Below are 18633 nucleotides of genomic sequence, written 5' to 3' on the forward strand. Positions count from 1 at the left end.
TAAAGCATGGAACAGTTTAACTCTTTCATTAACATATTTCTCATGAAATACACCACCTGTGTATTGAAAATAATTAAGAATTTCAATGTATTTCATGAAATAACTAATGTTTTTGGTGTTTGAGTTTAACTTGAAAAAATATTCTTTGTTAAAATTAAATTAAATTTAAATTAAACACATCCATCACAATTTTAATAAGTAAATGGTATGTAGTAGTTGTTTCTAGCAAACTGATCAACCACATACAGGCTCCCTCAATGCTTCACTATTCTCATTGTGAATAAAGTAGGAGCAGTACTGAAGATTTAGTATTTCAATCAGTATATTTGGACTGTGTGAGCTTGACAAAGCCCATTCCTCATCTACAAGCTATACTTATGGTAACTATTCCTAACAGTTCAAGTGACCACACAGAGACTTCCCTTGTTGGTTTGCCATTTGGTACACTGTTCACTCAGCCAGCTATGTCCCCAAAACACCAAAACACAAAAACAGAAAACAGACTTACTTATGTAGACTGTATGACCCCAAGAAAATAGCTATAACTCCAGCTGCTACCCTGAAATATTCAAATTGAAGACAATGCAAACAGTAATGTCTGGAATATCATGGTGCATTTGCTTTATTCACAGTTCATACTGTCTACTAAATGCACATAACAAAATAGTTCTTCTAATCATGCTAATTCATATATACCTACACCCACACATCCACACGAACATATAACAATGGTTTAGAAAATTGTTGATTTGATGTCAAGAAATTTAACAAATTCTAGCAAGATTCAGAAAAATCTCCAAGCTCACTTAGTGAAGGTGAGACAAAGTCTGTAGAGGGAATGGCTTAGTCCCTTAATCATTGTATTTCTAATGAAATTCAGCATCTTGCCATCGTTCTCTCCACTGTGTTAACATCTGTTCTTCCATGCTGCCATGGTACAGATGGAATTTGTTGGTGAAGATTTTTCTATGGCTGGATGCCCTTCCTGTCACCAACCTTCACCTGTTTCCAAGCAAGGAAATATTTCCCTATGGACTGACATATTTCTCACAGAAGACTTGAAAGGAACAACCTCACTTCTATGAAGATGACAATAATACTCATTTACAACTATCACATGATATCTAGACAAGGGTACAAACACACATACACATATATACATATACGCAATACATGATGGGCTTCTTTCAGTTTCCTTCTTGCAAATCTACAAGCAAGGCTTTGTTTGGTCCAAGGCTATAGTAGAAGACATTTGCCCAAGGTGCCACACAGTGAGACTAAACCCAGAATCGTGACTGGGAAGCAAGCTTCTTAACCACACAGCTATGTCCCTCAGTAATGTTGTTGGGATTTTAAGTTGAATCCTAAATGGATCCCATAGGGGTGGGCTGTTTTCATTCCATTCTTCATACGAAGGTTTTTCTCCTCCTCCTCCTCCATTGTTTTCCTGCATGTGATATCACCTGAACCAGCTTATACAGCCATTAGAAACAACAACCAAATAAGTTCAACCAACACATCACACACACATAAATATATATAGTTATGTCTATTACATACATCAGGCCATCAAACAAGAGTAAATCAGCTGGGCTTTAATAGGTTTTGGGGGCTCGTTAGTAGCAATTATAGTTATTAACAGTTTTCATCAAGACATACAACCGGATGCAATCATCAATAATGGACAAAATAGAGTTTGGTAATAGAATATGTGATACTTACACTAATTTGTAATTTCTATCTTTGTTTACTGTTGGCAGGAGAGGGAAAACGGCAAGCGCTAGGCAGGAAATAACCCAGCCTAAAATTGGAAGCTGCAAAAAATTTTTAAAATGTGACATATTTCTTATCATCACCGTTTAACGTCTGTTTTCCATGCTGGCATGGGTTCGAAGGTTTGACTGGGGACTGGCAAGGCAGGAGGCCACACCAGGTCCCAATCTGTTTTACAAATTATTTCCTTATTTTGGAAGTATTGCATGGTACCTTGGGCAAGTGTCTTCCACTATAGCCTCGGGTTGACCAAAGCCTTGTAGATGGAAACTTAAAGAAGCCTGTCGTATATATATATATGTGTGTGTGTGTGTGTATTTGTTCCCCCACTATTGCTTGAAACCAATGTTGGTGTGTTTACGTCCCCGTAACTTAGCAGTTCGGCAACAGAGACCAATAGAATAAGTACTAGGCTTACAAAGAATAAGCACTGGGGTCGGTTTGTTTGACTAAAGGCGGTACTCCAGCATGGCCACAGTCAAATGACTGAAACAAGTAAAAGAATACAACATTTTGCTTCTCTTTTCTCCAATTGTTTATATCTCTATTCATACTTGAACCGCTCACCACCTGGCACAAAGCCATCTCCCTCAATATCACTGCCCCTCATCTGTCTCAGCTGAAGGATCCTTGACTGATGAAGACATTCAGTATTCTTTCAGTTTCATGTTAAATTGATAATATACATATATACAACTTGACATAAAAACAGCCACTGGCACTCCTCATAGCCATCAAGAGGCCCAAGCACTGGCAACAGATCTATTACTCGGATACAAGTTGACAACGCGTGTATATATATATATATATATAGCCCCGAGCTGACCGGAGCTTTGTGATTGAATTCGGTAGGTGGAAGTTACTGCCGTGTGTGTATATGTGCGTGTAGGTGCTTGTGCCTCTCCGAAAGAGAGAGAGGATATATATATATATATATATATTGGTGCAGCTTTCGGGCTCCCCAGACCCCAGTTGAACCGTCCAACCCATGCTAGCATGGAAAACGGATGCTAAATGATGATGATGATGATGATGAAATAAGAAAATGGAGAAACAATTTAGTTGGTTCATCAGCTTTCGGATATTAGAATGTTGAATTATTTATTCATTTAACAAAATGAGAACCTTAATAGCATACATATATACCTTATAATTCAATACATATACATATAGACATACATGGCTGTATAAACCTTTTCCATTCCATGTTTCTGGAAGAAGAAAAACAGTGAACTAAATGAATATGTCCATGCTACTTTTACAATTTGAAAAAGTTTGAGAAAAAATGGAAAACAAAGGATGCATGCATGCATACATACATACATGCATGCATACACACACACACACACACATATGGCTGTGCGGTAAGAAGTTTGTTTCCTAACCACATAGCTCCAGGTTCAGTCCTATTACATGGTATCTTGGGCAAATGTCTTCAACTATAGCCTCAGGCCAATCAAAGTCTTGAGTGGATTTAGCACACAAAAACTGAAAGAAGCCTGCTGTATGTGTGTGTGTGTGTCTATCTCTCACTACTGGTGTTGGTTTGTTTGCAGCCCTGTAACTTGATAGTTTGGCAAAAGAGACCAATAAAATAAGTAATGGGTTCGATTTGTTTGACAAAAATTTCCTCAAGGACTGGAACAACAACTGGAACAAGGAAAAGAATAAAAGACTGTCACTTGTATGACAGTGATGCTCACTTGCAACCATCCTATAATGCCATGGCAAACAAACACATACACACATGGGATTCCACATAGTTTCTGTCAATGAAATCCACTGACAAAGCTTTGGCCGGCCTGGGGCTTGAGCAGAAGAGACTAGCCTTAGATGCCATGCATCTGAAACTGTGTGCTTGCAAAATGAGCTCGTTAACCAGCACACAGCTGTGCCTGCACCTACACACAAGGCAGCTGTAAATTACTATTACAACTTGAAAAATTCAGAGAAACAAGAAAACGAGAATAACTCAGCGGGTTGGTGCAACCAATGGAGCCCAAGTGGAAGTGTTCGGAAGTTTCTTTAACAAATTGACTAACAAAGAAGAGATGCTGAACCAGTGTGTGTGTGTTTATTATTATTGGTGTCATGACCCTCCCAAGTCAACAACTTTGTTTCAACACACAAATTCACATCCAAAATCTCACAAACCAAATACAGAAACTCTGCTGAGTTTTCCATTTTTACCCACCAAATTTTTCAAATTGTAAAAGTAACATATGGACACTCTGCATATTCATTGTTTTGCTTCTCACAGAAACATGAAATGGAAAAGGTTTTTTTTGGTTTTCGAAACAACAACAACAGTTGACCCCCCCCCCCCAAAAAAAAAAACCTAAAGTTATTCTGTAGTGAATGTAGCTGACCTTATTGTAATGCCAGTTAAAGGAAAGTGGTGCCCACAGTGCCATCAAGATGAGACCAATAGCGATTGCTTTCCTCTCAAAGAAGCTGTAGACCTGTGGAATATAAACAAGGACAGTACCAATAATTAATCAATGATTTGTTATGATGTAGTGGAAATATCATGTTTATCTTATCAATACATTAAACCAGTTGAGCCCTAAGTCAATAAGAGAGCCTGTATGTGGTTGCTTGAACAGTTAGAAATAGCAGTCAAATCTTCATAAATTACAAGATTACAGTCATAAAAAGGGAGAGACACATTGGATGATATAGTCCTAGGTGCACAAAGCACAAGGACAGGATGATCACGGGTGTAATGCAGCCAAATCTAAAAAAACCATACCTCACTATATATTAACCTTTAGCACACTGCATTTTCCTGTCACTACCCTGTTACTACTGGGGAGAAAATTCATACAGTGACATGATGCACTTACAGTGTGCTAAAGGATAAAAGTATGGAATGCTTTGGGGAATTGTAGTGTTAAATACAATGTATGGAGAAAGATGGAAGGGCCAAGGCTGGAATGCTTTGGCTCATAGATCTATTAACCTGGTGTTCAACAGCAAACACTTTAAATGATACATCAAAGGTTTCTTATATTCTTCTCTGCTAAAAATAGTCTTTGGTACAAGTCAGGAAATATTGCAGTCTTAAAAAGAAGTAAAGTTGCTTCCCAACCACATGTTTCTGAGTTCAGTCCCACTGTGTGACACCTTGGGCAAGTGCCTTCCACTATAGCCCCAGGATGGTCAAAGCTTTGTTAATGGATTTGGTAGACAGAAACTAAAAGAAGGATGTATATATCATCATTTAATGTCTGTTGTCCATGCTGTCATGGGTTGCATGGTTTGACCAGGGCTGACAAGCTGGAAGGCTGTACCAGACTCCAGTCTGATTTGGCATAGTTTGTGTGGTTGGATGCCCTTCCTAACACCAACCACTCTGAGAATGAAATAGGTGCTTTTATGTGCCAACGGCACAGATGCCATTTGTGTGACACAGGTATCTGCCATTAGTGCAATTTTAGTTGGCTTGAAGGGTCTTCTCAAGCACAACATAATGCCAAAGGACTCGGTCATTGCCTCCACGAGGCCAAACACTCGAAAGGAGCTCGACCACTGATGTTGGCATGCTTATGTTCCTCTACTTAGCAGTTTGGCAAAAGAGATTGGTAGAGTAAGTACAAAACTTAAAACAATAAGTACAGGGGTCGATTCATTCAACTAAAAAATCCTTCAAGATGATGCCCCAGCATGGGCTGCAATCTAATGAATGAAAACAAGATAAAATTAAAAACAAAGGTATCAAATTCTTACCAAAATCTCCAACCCTATAAAAGTAACAATCAATTCCAGTCCAACTGAGTGGAGAATATGATTTTCATAAGCAGCCTTGACAGCAGCAAATACAATATCTTTCCTGGAAAAATAAAGAGCAATATGAATCATATGTAAGGAGAGGTTCTGGGTAGCTTGCTAGAAATGTAAGGACACTGGACTTCAGTGACTCTAGTCCTGAGTTCAAATCCCACCTTGGGAGTCATATTCAGTTTTTATCTCCTGAGGTTTAGAAAATTGAAGCACCAATAATATACTGCAGCTGATTTTCTCAGCTGTACTCATTCCCTGTGAAAATTGGCCCCGTTTTTAATGGGAAGAAAGCATTAAATTACTGATGGGGAAAATGATGGATGTTAAAGAAAAAGACAAGAAACAAACAATGGGTTTAGAACACACACACTCACAAATACTTAGTGCTTTCAGTTCTATTGAATATTTACATCAATTGGATACTACAATATATTAAGCAGTATCTTTTATCTTTTACTTGCTTCAGTTATTAGACTGCTGGGCAACAGTCTTGAAGAATGTTTAGACAAATGAATCAATCCAAGTACTTATTAAGTTTTTTAAGCTTGGAATTTATTGTATCAGTTCCTTCTGCCAAACTGCTTTTTTACAGGGATGTAAACATACCAACACTGACCGTCAGGTGGTGGTGGGGCACAAACAAACACATGGGCTTCTTTCAGTTTTCATCTACCAAATCCTCTCACAAGGCTTTGGTTGGCCCAAGGCTATAGTAGAAGACACTTGCCCAAGGTGCCATGCAGTGGGACTGAACCTGGAATCATGTGGTTGGGATGTAAACTTCTTACCACACAGCCACGCCTTGTATAACTTGGAATGAAATGATTAGGTGAAGGTGTTTGAACACCTGCATCCAATCACAATAATGATGCAAAAAACACTTACCTGTGAATAACACTTCTCCACATTAGAACTGGTAAAAGCAAGTACATGTAATACATGAGAGGTGATGATGTCACTGTAAAGAAAACAGAACAAACCATTGTTATTTCTCCATTGTTTTTTTTTTTCATTTCACATTTGTATTGTTAGTGTGTGTGATGTAGTGACATGCATGCCTTTGGTAATTGTGTTAGAGACATGAATGAAGTAGTTCCAAGTTAGAAACAAATCCTGGTTCTATCTTCAATAAGATAGAATTAAATAAATCTGTCCATGAGAAAGTATTATCTTGTAATAAAAAGCACTCGGGCAGGTATCACATAAGAAGCACCTGCACTGGTGCCATATTAAAAGCACCTGTGCTAGTACTTGGTATACTCTGTAAATTGGTTGGTGTTAGGAAGGGTATCCTGTTGTAAAAACCATGCCAAAACAGGTAACTAGGGCCTGGTGTAACTCCCTGGCTGGCAAGCTCCTATCAAACTGTTCAACCCATACAGATGACAGATGTTTGATGATGATGATGGTACTCTAGCATTAGATTTAGGGGCAACATAGTCAAGTCATCATCATCGTTTAACATTTGTTTTCCATGCTGGCATGGGTGGGATGGTCTGACTGAGGTCTGGAGAACCAGTGGCTGCACCAGGCTCCAATCTGATCTGGCAAGGATTCTACAGCTGGTTGCCCTTCCTAATGCCAACCACTCCGAGAGTGGGTACTTTTTACATGCCACCAGCACAGGAGCCAGTCAGGTGGGCCTGGCATTGATCACATTTGGATAGTGCTTTTTATGTGCCACCAACACAGGGGCTGGTCAAGGGGTACTGGCATCGGCCATATTCAGTTGGTGCTTTTTACGTGCCACCAGCATGAGAGCCAGTCCGTGGTACTAGCATTAGCCATGTTTGGATGGTGCTTTTTATGTGCCACTGGCACAGGAATCAGTTAGGTGGACTTGGCATGGTTAAAGTATTAGGTTGACTTGGGAGCTCACACATAATTTTCTTCTGTTCCTAGGCAAAACATTTTACTTAGAAATCAATACGTAAGTATTAGATCAATCAAGTTCAAACTTAGGTTAAAGTCAATAATCACCAAGCTACAGAGCCATTGGGTCTGAACTCTGGATCTGGTTATAGGCTGCATACTGATTGGAAATAATCTATTAGTCATCATGACATCCACTGGGAATAGAATATCTATTTTGGTCAAATAGCATTCTCACTACAATGTAATACAGTAATCTCTCGCCAAATCGCGGTTCATCTATTGTGGTTTATTATTTAAGCTTACATCAATTCGTGGTTTTGTTTTGCATTTATAATAAAATAACTATATACAAATTATAAAAGTAATAATAAAAAATATACAGTACTGTTTCTATTTTGTGGATTTTAACCTAACGTGCGGGGGAGGGGTGTGTGGAACATAACACCTGCAATAGTCAAGGCATTACTGTAATAATAATCCTTTCTACTCTACGTACAAGGCCTGAAATTTTTTGTTTGTTGGGGGACTAGTCAATTACATCGACCCCAGTGTGCAACTGGTACTTAATTCATCAACCCTGAAAGGATGAAAAGCAAAGTCAACCTTGGCGGAATTTGAACTCAGAAGTAAAGACAGACAAAACATCGCTAAGAATTTTACTTGGCGTGCTAATGTTTCTGCCAGCTCGCTGCCTTAATAATAATAATAATAATAATATAGTAATAATGGCAGTGGATTGGTAGAAACGACAGAGCATATTTTGTCATACTTTTATAGTCTGAGATTGATTCTTATTGAGGTTCACTTTGCTTTTCAATCTCCTGGAATTGGTAAAAGTATCAGCCAAGAATAACAATGGATAGAATTGATTTCCTCATCCTAAAGTGTGCAACCTTATGCTTAACTGAAGAATCGTTGAGAAAGAATTTATCCATATAGAATAACAAGGAGAACATACTATAACATTACTTTGAAATGGTGAAAATGTTTTAATAAAATATATTAAAAGCCCTCTTGTCTTGGGGGAGCCTAGAATTTTTCGGAATCTGCTTTAAGAAACACTGTTATATCTTTTATGTTTTACTGGTTTCAGTCAATAGACTGTGGCCATGCTGGGGCACCACTTTGAAGAATTTTTAGTTGAATGAATCTACCAGAGTACTTATTCTATTGGTCTGTTTTGCCAAACTGCTAAGTTACAGAGATGTAAACACACCAACACCGGTTGATAGAATAAGTACCAGTTGAATGCTGGGGTTGATGTAATCGACTTACCCCTCCCCCCAAATTACTGGCCCAGTGCAAAAAATTTTGAAACCAGTATTTAATGGAAGCATTTGGCGTTTTGTCCTCCACAACAGATACAAAAATAACAGAAGAGAAAAAAAACAAAAGCTAACTTACCAAAGAGGAAACCAATAATAACACATATGATTACAAGAATACTAATGTCGATGAAATTCTTCATTGGCCACCAACGCAAGTTCATAATATGCATTTGGAAACTTGTCGTCATCAAACCAGAATGCTTTTGTAACAAAAGGCAGATGACAAAAAACATCCAGCCAACAAAACTGAAAAACACACTCGTACTGAAATAGAAAAGTTGTAACAAGCTGTTAACGAAACGGTTCAAATACAAGAATAGATTTTGTTGTCTTGTGGCATAAAATAGTAAAATCATAAAAAGGAGGCCGATGCTGGTGTCAGGTCAATAGCACCTGTGCCAGTGGCATGTAAAAAACATCCACTACACTCCCAGAGTGGTTGGCATTAGGAAGGACATCCAGCCATAAAAACCTTGCCAAATCAGATCAGAATGTGGGGCAGACTCCCACCCCTCACCTCCGTTTACCAGTTTTCAAGTTAGACCATCCAACCCATGCCAGCATGGAAAGCGGACGTTACAAAACATGATGATGATGAAATGAAAATTATGAAATGATAAAAGAAATGAAAAACATAAAGTGAGAGGTCACAGCTCTGTGATTATGGAGATGTGGTGAGAATGTCAGAGGAAAGAATTGCCAGATGGATTCTTCAAGCCAACCAGCATGTGACCTAGGGTTAGGACTAAAAACAAGATAGTCACTGTAGTGAGATTGCAACCGTGGCCTATGTCAGTGCAGCATAACCGGCAGTGGCACATAAAAAGCACCCACTAAACTTTTGGAGTGGTTGGCATTAGGAACGGCATCCAACTGTAGAAACCTTGCCAGATCAGATCCGAGCCTGGTACAGCCTTCTGGCTTGTCAGTCCTCAGTCAAACCGTCCAACCCATGCCAGCATGGAAAGCAGATGTTAAACAACGGTGATGATGATGATGACAGTTGGTCATGACTGGGATTCTAGCCAGAAAGTGTAATGATAGTTGCTTCTTGTAGGAGCCAATGGAAGAGGTGCCTAAAGACTTGTTAAGTGAATGAGAGATGACAATATTCCTTACATATTGGACAGTGGTCAATCAAATGTATTTGAGATCAGAGGGCAAAAATGAGGTGAACTGATGTGTTATGTAAACTATTCGAAACATTATAAACACTGATTTAGAGGGAAAAAAAATAATGGAAAAACTCCTCAAGAAGCCAGATGATGGGGTTTGAACCAGTAATCTCTCACTCGGTAAGTTGCTGCTTTACAGATTCTACCAGATGAATCAATTTGTGATCTTTTTTCCTTTCACAGAAGATTGGAAACAAATCACAAAATTATTTACATTTGACGGATATTTATCCTCATCATTGTTGTTGTTAACACAATGTTTCAGCTGATATACCCTCCAGTCTTCATCAGGTGTCTTGGGGAAATTTCGAACCTGGATTCTCATTCTTAAAGTATTTTTCGATGTTATTATTACTATTATTATTCAGGTCACTGTGTGTGTGTGTGTGTGTAGATAAGTTTCTTTCAGATTCTGTCTAGCAAATCCATTCATGTGGCTTTGATTGGCCCATGGCTATAGTAGTAGACACTTGCCCAAGGTGCCATGCAGTGGGACTGAACCTGAAAGCATGTGGTTCTCAACTACAGACCACAGTTTTGCACTTAAGCCACAGCTTTCTGATGTTATTGGCTCTGTGTAGATCTAATATTTGTGTAATTTTGGTTTTTGGGGGCACATTTTTATGAAGTTCAAATTGAGGCTTCTTCTGAATTGCTTGGCAGCAACAATTCCGAGACAACACATCTGGACTAAAATGAAGATGAGGAGTACTTTTGAAAGTAATTTTTGAAAAATAATAAATCCTCATAAACCTGGGCAAGGCTGGGTCCTGTTCCTGGTTACTTGTGTAACTTTATGGTTAGGTGAATACACACACACACTGTAATATATGCATATTTAGGTATAAGGGGCAGAGTGGGGAAAGGGAGAAGGGAAATAGAGGAGGGAAAGAGAGAGAGAGAAAACTTACCCCAATAACATTCTGTTATATGTTTGATAATACTGCAGCCCTTTCAAACTGAGATCTATTAATCTTTTCCCTTCTACAATCTGAAAGAGAGAATAAAGTATGTCATATTTTTCCAAAAAAAAAAAAAAAAAAACCCCTTCAAATGAAGATGGCAGGCAGTACCCTTGACTCCCTGCTTTAGAATCATGAATTTAAATTCCATCAAAGTCAACTTTGTCTTTCATCCTTCAGAGGTTGATTAAAATAGTACCAGTTATGCATTGGGGTCTATGTAATTGATTCCATCCTCCCTTCAAATTTAAGTGATTTTTAAAATATCAAATATTAAATATATATGATAGCATTATTATAAAAGAGTGATAGCAGTTATTTACTTCCACTTTGAGTACAATATTTGAATAACATGGCAGCAACACACTTGTTACTATCGTATTTTAGCCTCTAAACGCTTGGCACAAAGCCACCTCCCTCAATACTGCATTCCTAATCTGTTGACAGGGGTCAAGTCTTGCAAGTTATCAGGTGACCTCACTAGTGCTGGTGCAGCATACAAAGAAAGAAATAAAAAAAAAACACCCAGCACACTCTATAAAGCTGTTGGTCTTAGGGAGGACATCCAGCCATGCAAACCATGCCAAAGCAGGTATTGGAGTTCAATGCAATCCCTTGGCTTTTTCGATACTGTTGAACCATCCAACCGATGTAAGCATGGAATATAGATGTTAAATGATCGCATGGTTCACACATTTGCTTCCCAATTGTATGGCTTCAGCTTTAATCCCACTGCAAGGCATCTTGAGTAATTGTCTTCTACTTTAGCACCCCCACCCCCGAACCTTGTGGTTGAATTTGAATATGGAAACCGAAAGAAGCTCATCATATATTGTGTTATCCCATAAATAATGCAGTTTTTTTTTAATACTTTTATTTTTCAAAATTAAGCTAAAGTTCTTTCTCAATCTAAAATATACTATCCTTCATTTTTGACAATGCTCTTCCATCTATCTGATAGACTTGAAAAGCCTCTCTTCCAAAATTCACTTATCTGTGATGAAAAATGCTCCTCCAGTACCGTCCAAATGATTTTGAAGTCTGTAGAATAAATGATAATCAGATGGGGCAATGTCAGGCAAATATGGTGGGTGGGGCATCATTTCCCATTCAAACTGCTCCAGCCTTTGAAATGTCATCCTTACTGTATGTGGCCAAGCATTATCCTGATGGAAGAACACTGTTCATCTTGAAACTAAAAATGGTCATTTTTCTTCTAGCACTTACTTAAGCTGCTCGCAGTAGATCTCCTTTGTTATTATTTAGCTTGGGTTTAAAAGTTCAAAGTGGACTAAACCTTTCATATCCCACCAAGCAGAGAACACCTTACGTGGGTGAAGACATTCTTTAGCCTGGGGTGCTGGTGTTTCTCCTTTCCCTACACACTGTCTTTGGTGCTTGACATTTTTATAGAGAACACATTTCTCATCACCAGTCACTATTCGGTCCGAAAAAAAGGTTCATTTGCGATATGTGACAGCAAAGAAGAGCACACATTCAGTCTCTGCACACAATTAGACTCAGAAAGTTTGTGAGGAATCCACTGACCCAATTTGCCGACTTTACCAATGGCACACAAGTGTCGATGGCTGGTTGAATGACCAAATCCAAACTTCTCTGTTAGTTCCTTAACAGTTACAATGGGATTTTGTTCCACAAGGGTCTGCAGGATGTCCTTGTCGAGCTCTACAGATCTTCCAGGACAAGGCTCGTCTTCTAGGCTGTCATTTCTGGAACCACCGTTGACCCTGGCTTATGCTTACTGTCTGACCCCCATATACTGCATTAATATTCCTTGCACTTTCCGTTGTGTTGTTGACTTTATTGAACTCATAAAGCAAAATATGCCGAATATGCTTCATTGCCACTTCCATTATAGCTTTGAAAAAATACCTGTTCAAATCAAATTGCATTCTTCAAAACTTGCACTAAGAATAAATACAAAGTAAAATTACAACCTGCTTTCATTTTAGTTCATGCAATTGAAAAAATCCGCATAATTTATGGGATGACCCAATATGTATATGTGTGTATGTGTATATGAGTGAGTTCATATTTCCTAGAGTATTCATTTGCTGATTGTAAAAGCCATTGTTTGCAACAATGGCTTATTGACATGTCATGACATTGTGTGATCTCTGTAAACAAAAGGCTCATTCATCCAGTGTTGCTTGTTCCCAGTTCCACATGCAAAACATGTTCAAGCTGTTTCATCTTTTATAGACTGGGAGATCATTAGTTCCCTTAGAAACATGTGAAGGTGGGTGAGAGGTAAGGCATCTGGTTGCAGAAAATTCTGCCCCAACAGACCCTTATCTCATTCATGCAAGCATGGAAAAGTAGACACTGAAAAAAAAAGAAAAGAAATTACGAAGAGGAAAATGTGTTTTATTAGAAAGAAATCAAAATAACTTACTGCTTCTTCATATTGGCCAGCATAGATAAGATTCTGAATATGTTGAATTTTCTCGGCCTGAAATGTAAAGAATATTTTTCATAGGAAGTCACATTCTGATTTTACATAAACCACATTAAACACTCTCATCCTATTCTTCTATTCTTTTTTTACTTGTTTCGGTCATTTGACTGCGGCCATGCTGGAGCAACACCTTTAGTCGAACAAATCAGTCCCAGGACTTATTCTTTGTAAGCCTAGTACTTATTCTATCAATCTCTTTTGCCAAACCATTAAGTTATGGGGATGTAAACACACCAACATCGGTTGTCAAGCAATGTGTGTGTGGGGGAAGCAAAAACACAAAAAAATTCATACATTCATGTATATATATATAAGACCTCTTACTCTACCTCCCCAACTAAGTCTCTTGCTGCCTGCAGTCACAAGTCGGGGTGCCATAAGAGATAATTGTATTCAGCCTTGGTAAAGGAATCCACTATCCTGTAGAAATCATTTTCCACCATGACCTCCGCAGCTACCTGCAGAGGCCAATCCAGGCTTTCAGTGTAGGACAGGACCTCCTCCTCCTGACCTTCCAGATTCCTCACAAAGTTCTCTACGGTCCCTGCCTTAAGAAAGATAATAAATTCCTCATTTATTATACTGGGAGGGGCCACAGTTTCCTCCATCGGTGGCACAATTCCCACCGACAAGGTTTCAGGACATGCCGGCAGTGTACTGCTAACTGCCGGCACAGTCCCATTCTTTTTCTTGTCTTGATACGGGAGGGGGTGGTTCCTCTGCTTTAACCGGAGGATATTCCCTCCCTCTTGCAGCTTCGGGGGTCCTTTGGTGGGCAACCATTGTTGCCCACCTTCTTCCATATTTTTCAGGGAGGCCTCTACCTCCTCAAATGTCTCCATCTCTTCCTCCGGAAGAGGACCCTACTCTTATCTTGTCTTATCTTGTAGTTGTGCTTCACTTGTTCAATAATTCACGACGTTGGTGTATGGCGTCGTGACTCCTAGCAGTGCAAAAAAAAAACACTGACCAATGTATGCGTTGGGAAGCAAGCTTCTTACCACACAGCCACTCTTGCACCTCTATTAGCATCAAAAGTCATAAAGTTCATTGGTTACAACAAGTCTTCCAATCCATCAATAGAACAGCCTGCTTGTGAAATAAACATGCAAGTGGCTGAGAACTCCACAGACAATGTAGTTCTCAGGGAGATTCAGTGTCACACAGAATGTGAAAAAGCTGGTCCTTTGAAATACAAGTACAGCTCATTTTTGCCAGCTGAATGGACTGGAGCAATGAGAAATAAAGTGTCTTGCTCAAGGACACAACAAGCCGCCGGGAATTGAACTCATGACCATACAATTGTGAGCTAACCCCTAAACCAAGCGCATTCTAAAAGAAACATTTATTTATTCCAAAATATTTAATAGTGAAAACCATTAATTACTGAGTAGTATAGTTGTGTAGTTTGTGGGAAATACTTGAATTGCATAAGAGAGAATTAAAAATAAAATTAGAATCCTTAGTGAGAAATTAAAGGTCCTTTGCTCAAGATTCTTCTCCTTCAGTGTAATCCTTCAAATTTCCTGGGATGAAAGAAGGACCAGATTACATGTCACAAATCACTTGTTTCCTACTTCAAAGTCTAGCTAAGTGGTTTTCAACTGGGGTCCACATGGCCCTTAAGAGTCCATATAAGACTTTACATTATTTATATTGGACGGATATGTGTCCCCATCTTGTTTGTTGTTACCACAACATTTTGGCTCATTTACTCTCCAGCCTTCATCAGGTGTACTGGTAGAATTTTGAACCCAACCCTGGGTTCTCATTCTTAAGGTATTTTTTTGCTGATGCTATTATTATTATTTATTCAAGGTACTGTCTGGAATTGAACTCAGAATCTTGGGGTTAGTAGCCCTCGCTGTTAGCCATTATGCTATGTGCCTCTGAGAAATTGTAACAACAAACAAGATGGGGACACATATCCCCCAATGTAAATAATGGACAGAAATCCTCAGAACATATAAGATTTTGTTGTTTATCTGCAATAAATTGGTTATGCTCCTACAATATGCAAAATATTTTAATTATTTTTATACAATTCCTAACATTTAATTATGTGTAACAAGATTTTTTTAAACACGGAATGGTTATTTGAGTCCACCCAAATAAAATAGGAATCAAAGAGTCCATAGGTAAAAAAATGGTTGAGCCATTAGTCTAATTTCTTAAGACATCCAGTTCCTGTCAAACTGTCCAATCTGTGCCAGCGTGGAAGATGATAGACATTAAGTAATGATGATGAAGACTGGACAAGGTAAATAGCCTGAAGGTCAATATGGTCAAATCTATGGCACTGGTGTCCTATAAAATACTCTGATGTATGGCAGTTAATGAAATGAAGACACAACTGAACAATATATGTGAAGTAAAGTACCATTTGTTGTGGATAAAATGAATTGATTTAAACCCTCGTCTAAATATTATTCCCAATCTTTAATTTACTGAGAGGTTAAAACTAATAAGTTCAGAGGTAGTTATCATTGATAATGTGTATAGTTACCTGTATTGAAGAGGTTAATTCACTGAAAGAAATGGAAAGGAAAAAAAAATATTTGAAAATTCCTCAATGAAATCAAGTATACAATATCTACTAAAAGACTTCGTTAAACACTATAACATTAATTTATACTAAGCATCTAACAAGATTTACATTTTCCCTATTTCAATGCACACCCACCTGCACGCATACATGTGTATATATATACATGCATATATATATATATATATATATATATATATATATATATGTACATGTGTATCCATACATATATGAACAGACACATGTATTATATGTATATAGTCCACTTTGCTGAGTGGTTGGTGTAAAAATCCTGCCAAAACAGTCACAGAAGTCTGGTACAGGCTTCAGCCTGGCCGGCTCTTGTGGTACTGTCCCACCCATACTAGCATGGAATACAGACGTTAAATGATGATAATGAATGTTGATCAGCTGTAATGTAAAATGTGTGAAAAATTTCAAACTGAAGTTAATAGCCTAGCAAGGTATCCGCCATCAGTTTGGAATGTTCTCAACGCACACAACAATGATGCCTTTTCTGGAGAAATGGTAAAACCGTTTTTTTTAAATTTCTCTGTCTACAAAGGAACATGTAAGATCTCTCCTAGATGTTGGTGTCATGTAAAAAACACCTGTGCTGGTGCCATGTAGAAAGCACCCAGCACACTCTGCAAGTGGTTGGCATTTGGAAAGGAATTCAGCTGTAGAAATTTTACCTAAGCAGGTAGTAGAGCTTGGCACAGCCTTCTGACCTGGCAAACTGCCCAGAATGGAAAACAGGCGTTAACTCTTTCGTTACCAACCCGGCTGAAACTGGCTCTGGCTCTGTGTACAAATGTCTTGTTTTCATAAGTTTTGAATGAAAATCTTCCACCAAACCTTAGTCACAATTTATGTTCCTAACACTAGCTTAATGATAACTAAGTTATTTTACTAAATTCTTTGTTACATTTAAAATTAATTGAAAGAAACACAGAGCATCTCAACAGAAATACCGTAACAAAAGGGTTAAATGAGGATTATGATGATAGTGTAGAGAAATACAATATATTTTATCTCACCTGAATGGTTTAAATGTCATGGAAAGAGAAGTATTTTGGGCAAGCATCATCTTTACCTAAAATGAAAAACACTGTCATCAGGTAAGAATAGAATAAAAAAGGACAAAATGGGAATTGAAAATGTGGAATGAAAGAAAAGATTTGCTTAGAAGTTTAAACATTCAGAGAACTCTAGTTTGATGATATTGAAATTTGGTAAAGAATAACATGGCAGAATGTTTAATTTGAGAGGGAGAGATGGGAGAGAGGGAGGGGGAAATGAAGCATTTTTTTTTTAGTCTTACAAGATTACATGGCTGTGAACTTTGTAGAGTACCACCAGACAAAGTGGCATAGAGGACGGATAGTTTGCCATACCGGCAGTCTTCATTTCTCAGCAACTATAGGACAGCTAGTCCATAGACAGGGAAAATACAATGGAAACTTAGCTCTGGTCTTGCTGCATCATCATCATCATCATCATAATAGAAAAATATTGATTTTGAATTTTGGCACAAGGCCAATTAGACTGACCTCAGTGCGCAACTGGTATTTATTTGTAGTAAAGATTGTTTACTAACATAACATGGCAGTCCTGGTTTAGGACAGAATAATTGTTCGGCTAGAGGTGGTACTGCCAAATTCCCATTCGAAATATACAGTTTTCGAAGTGATCTATTAAATTAGAAAATTACTATTTGTAAATCTCACAACAAGAGATATTCAGCAACAGTACGTTGGTGTAAAGATTGTTTGCCAACATAACATGGCAGTACTGGTTTAGGACAAATGTTGCTGTAATTTAGCCCCAGGAGACATCGTCTCCAGCTGGCAATACAACACGATCTGTGTCCTTATATTTCGAACAAGGGAATCTAACACCCCAGCTCAGCTCAAAACAATATCTGTGTATTACGATTTCCGGGTTATTTCCCTTCATCAGCACAGAATAATTGTTCGGCTAGAGGTGGTGCTGCCAAATTCTCGTTCAAAATGACAACTAGTCACTGATCTATAAATTAGAAAATTACTATTTGTAAATCTCACAAAGTGAAATATTCAGCAACAGTACTTTGGAGTAAAGATTGTTTGCCAACATAACGTAGCAGTCCTGGTGCTGATGAAAGGAAATAACCCAGAAATCACGATACACAGATATTGTTTTGGGCTGATTCGGGGTGCTAGGATAGAAATCAAACTTACTGTGTACTGGGCAAGGATTTGTTTAGCATTGGTAAGTAGATTCTCTGCTTTATAACCAAGATCACCACTCAGATATTCTAGAGGTAATTTTCCCTGTAACAAAAAAAAAATGATAATTCTTAATGTAATGAACATTAATTTCAAGTATGAAGCATAACTAAAAGATAACAAAAGAAAAATATAACTGTGCATGCATGCATGCACACACACACTTTGAATAAGACTTGACTTGGTTTTTGAAAACCCGTTCACCTCAAGCCAGTGTGATAAAGTGGGCAGACAGTTAGAGATAACACATAATGTGTGTACGTGTGTTGTGTATATCATCATCATCATCATTGTTTAATGTCCGTTTTCCATGCTGGCATGGGTTGGACGGTTTGACAGGAGCCGGCCAGGTAGAAGACTACCCCAAGCTGTGTCTGTTTTGGCAGGATTTTTACGGCTGGATGTCCTTTCTAACACCAACCACTCTGCAGAGTGGACTGAGT

The 18633-nt window shown here is 38.3% G+C and overlaps 1 protein-coding gene across 1 annotated transcript in view; it reads right to left on the reverse strand.

Moving 5' to 3' along the window:
* The window catches only part of LOC115220842 (GPI ethanolamine phosphate transferase 1-like), a 67781-nt gene that overhangs the window by 16875 nt on the left and 32273 nt on the right, over positions 1-18633 (reverse strand). The window contains exons 11-21 of the mRNA XM_029791021.2: positions 18143-18235; positions 16961-17016; positions 15882-15903; positions 13313-13369; positions 10846-10925; positions 8836-9023; positions 6442-6514; positions 5503-5605; positions 4143-4235; positions 1723-1814; positions 509-559 (exon numbers count right to left, since the gene is read on the reverse strand). Of these exons, the coding sequence (XP_029646881.1) occupies positions 509-559; positions 1723-1814; positions 4143-4235; positions 5503-5605; positions 6442-6514; positions 8836-9023; positions 10846-10925; positions 13313-13369; positions 15882-15903; positions 16961-17016; positions 18143-18235 (908 nt within the window). The remainder of the gene's footprint in view (positions 1-508; positions 560-1722; positions 1815-4142; positions 4236-5502; positions 5606-6441; positions 6515-8835; positions 9024-10845; positions 10926-13312; positions 13370-15881; positions 15904-16960; positions 17017-18142; positions 18236-18633) is intronic.

Source organism: Octopus sinensis, linkage group LG17 (genome assembly GCF_006345805.1).
Source record: "Octopus sinensis linkage group LG17, ASM634580v1, whole genome shotgun sequence".
Taxonomy (NCBI): Eukaryota; Metazoa; Mollusca; class Cephalopoda; order Octopoda; family Octopodidae; genus Octopus; species Octopus sinensis.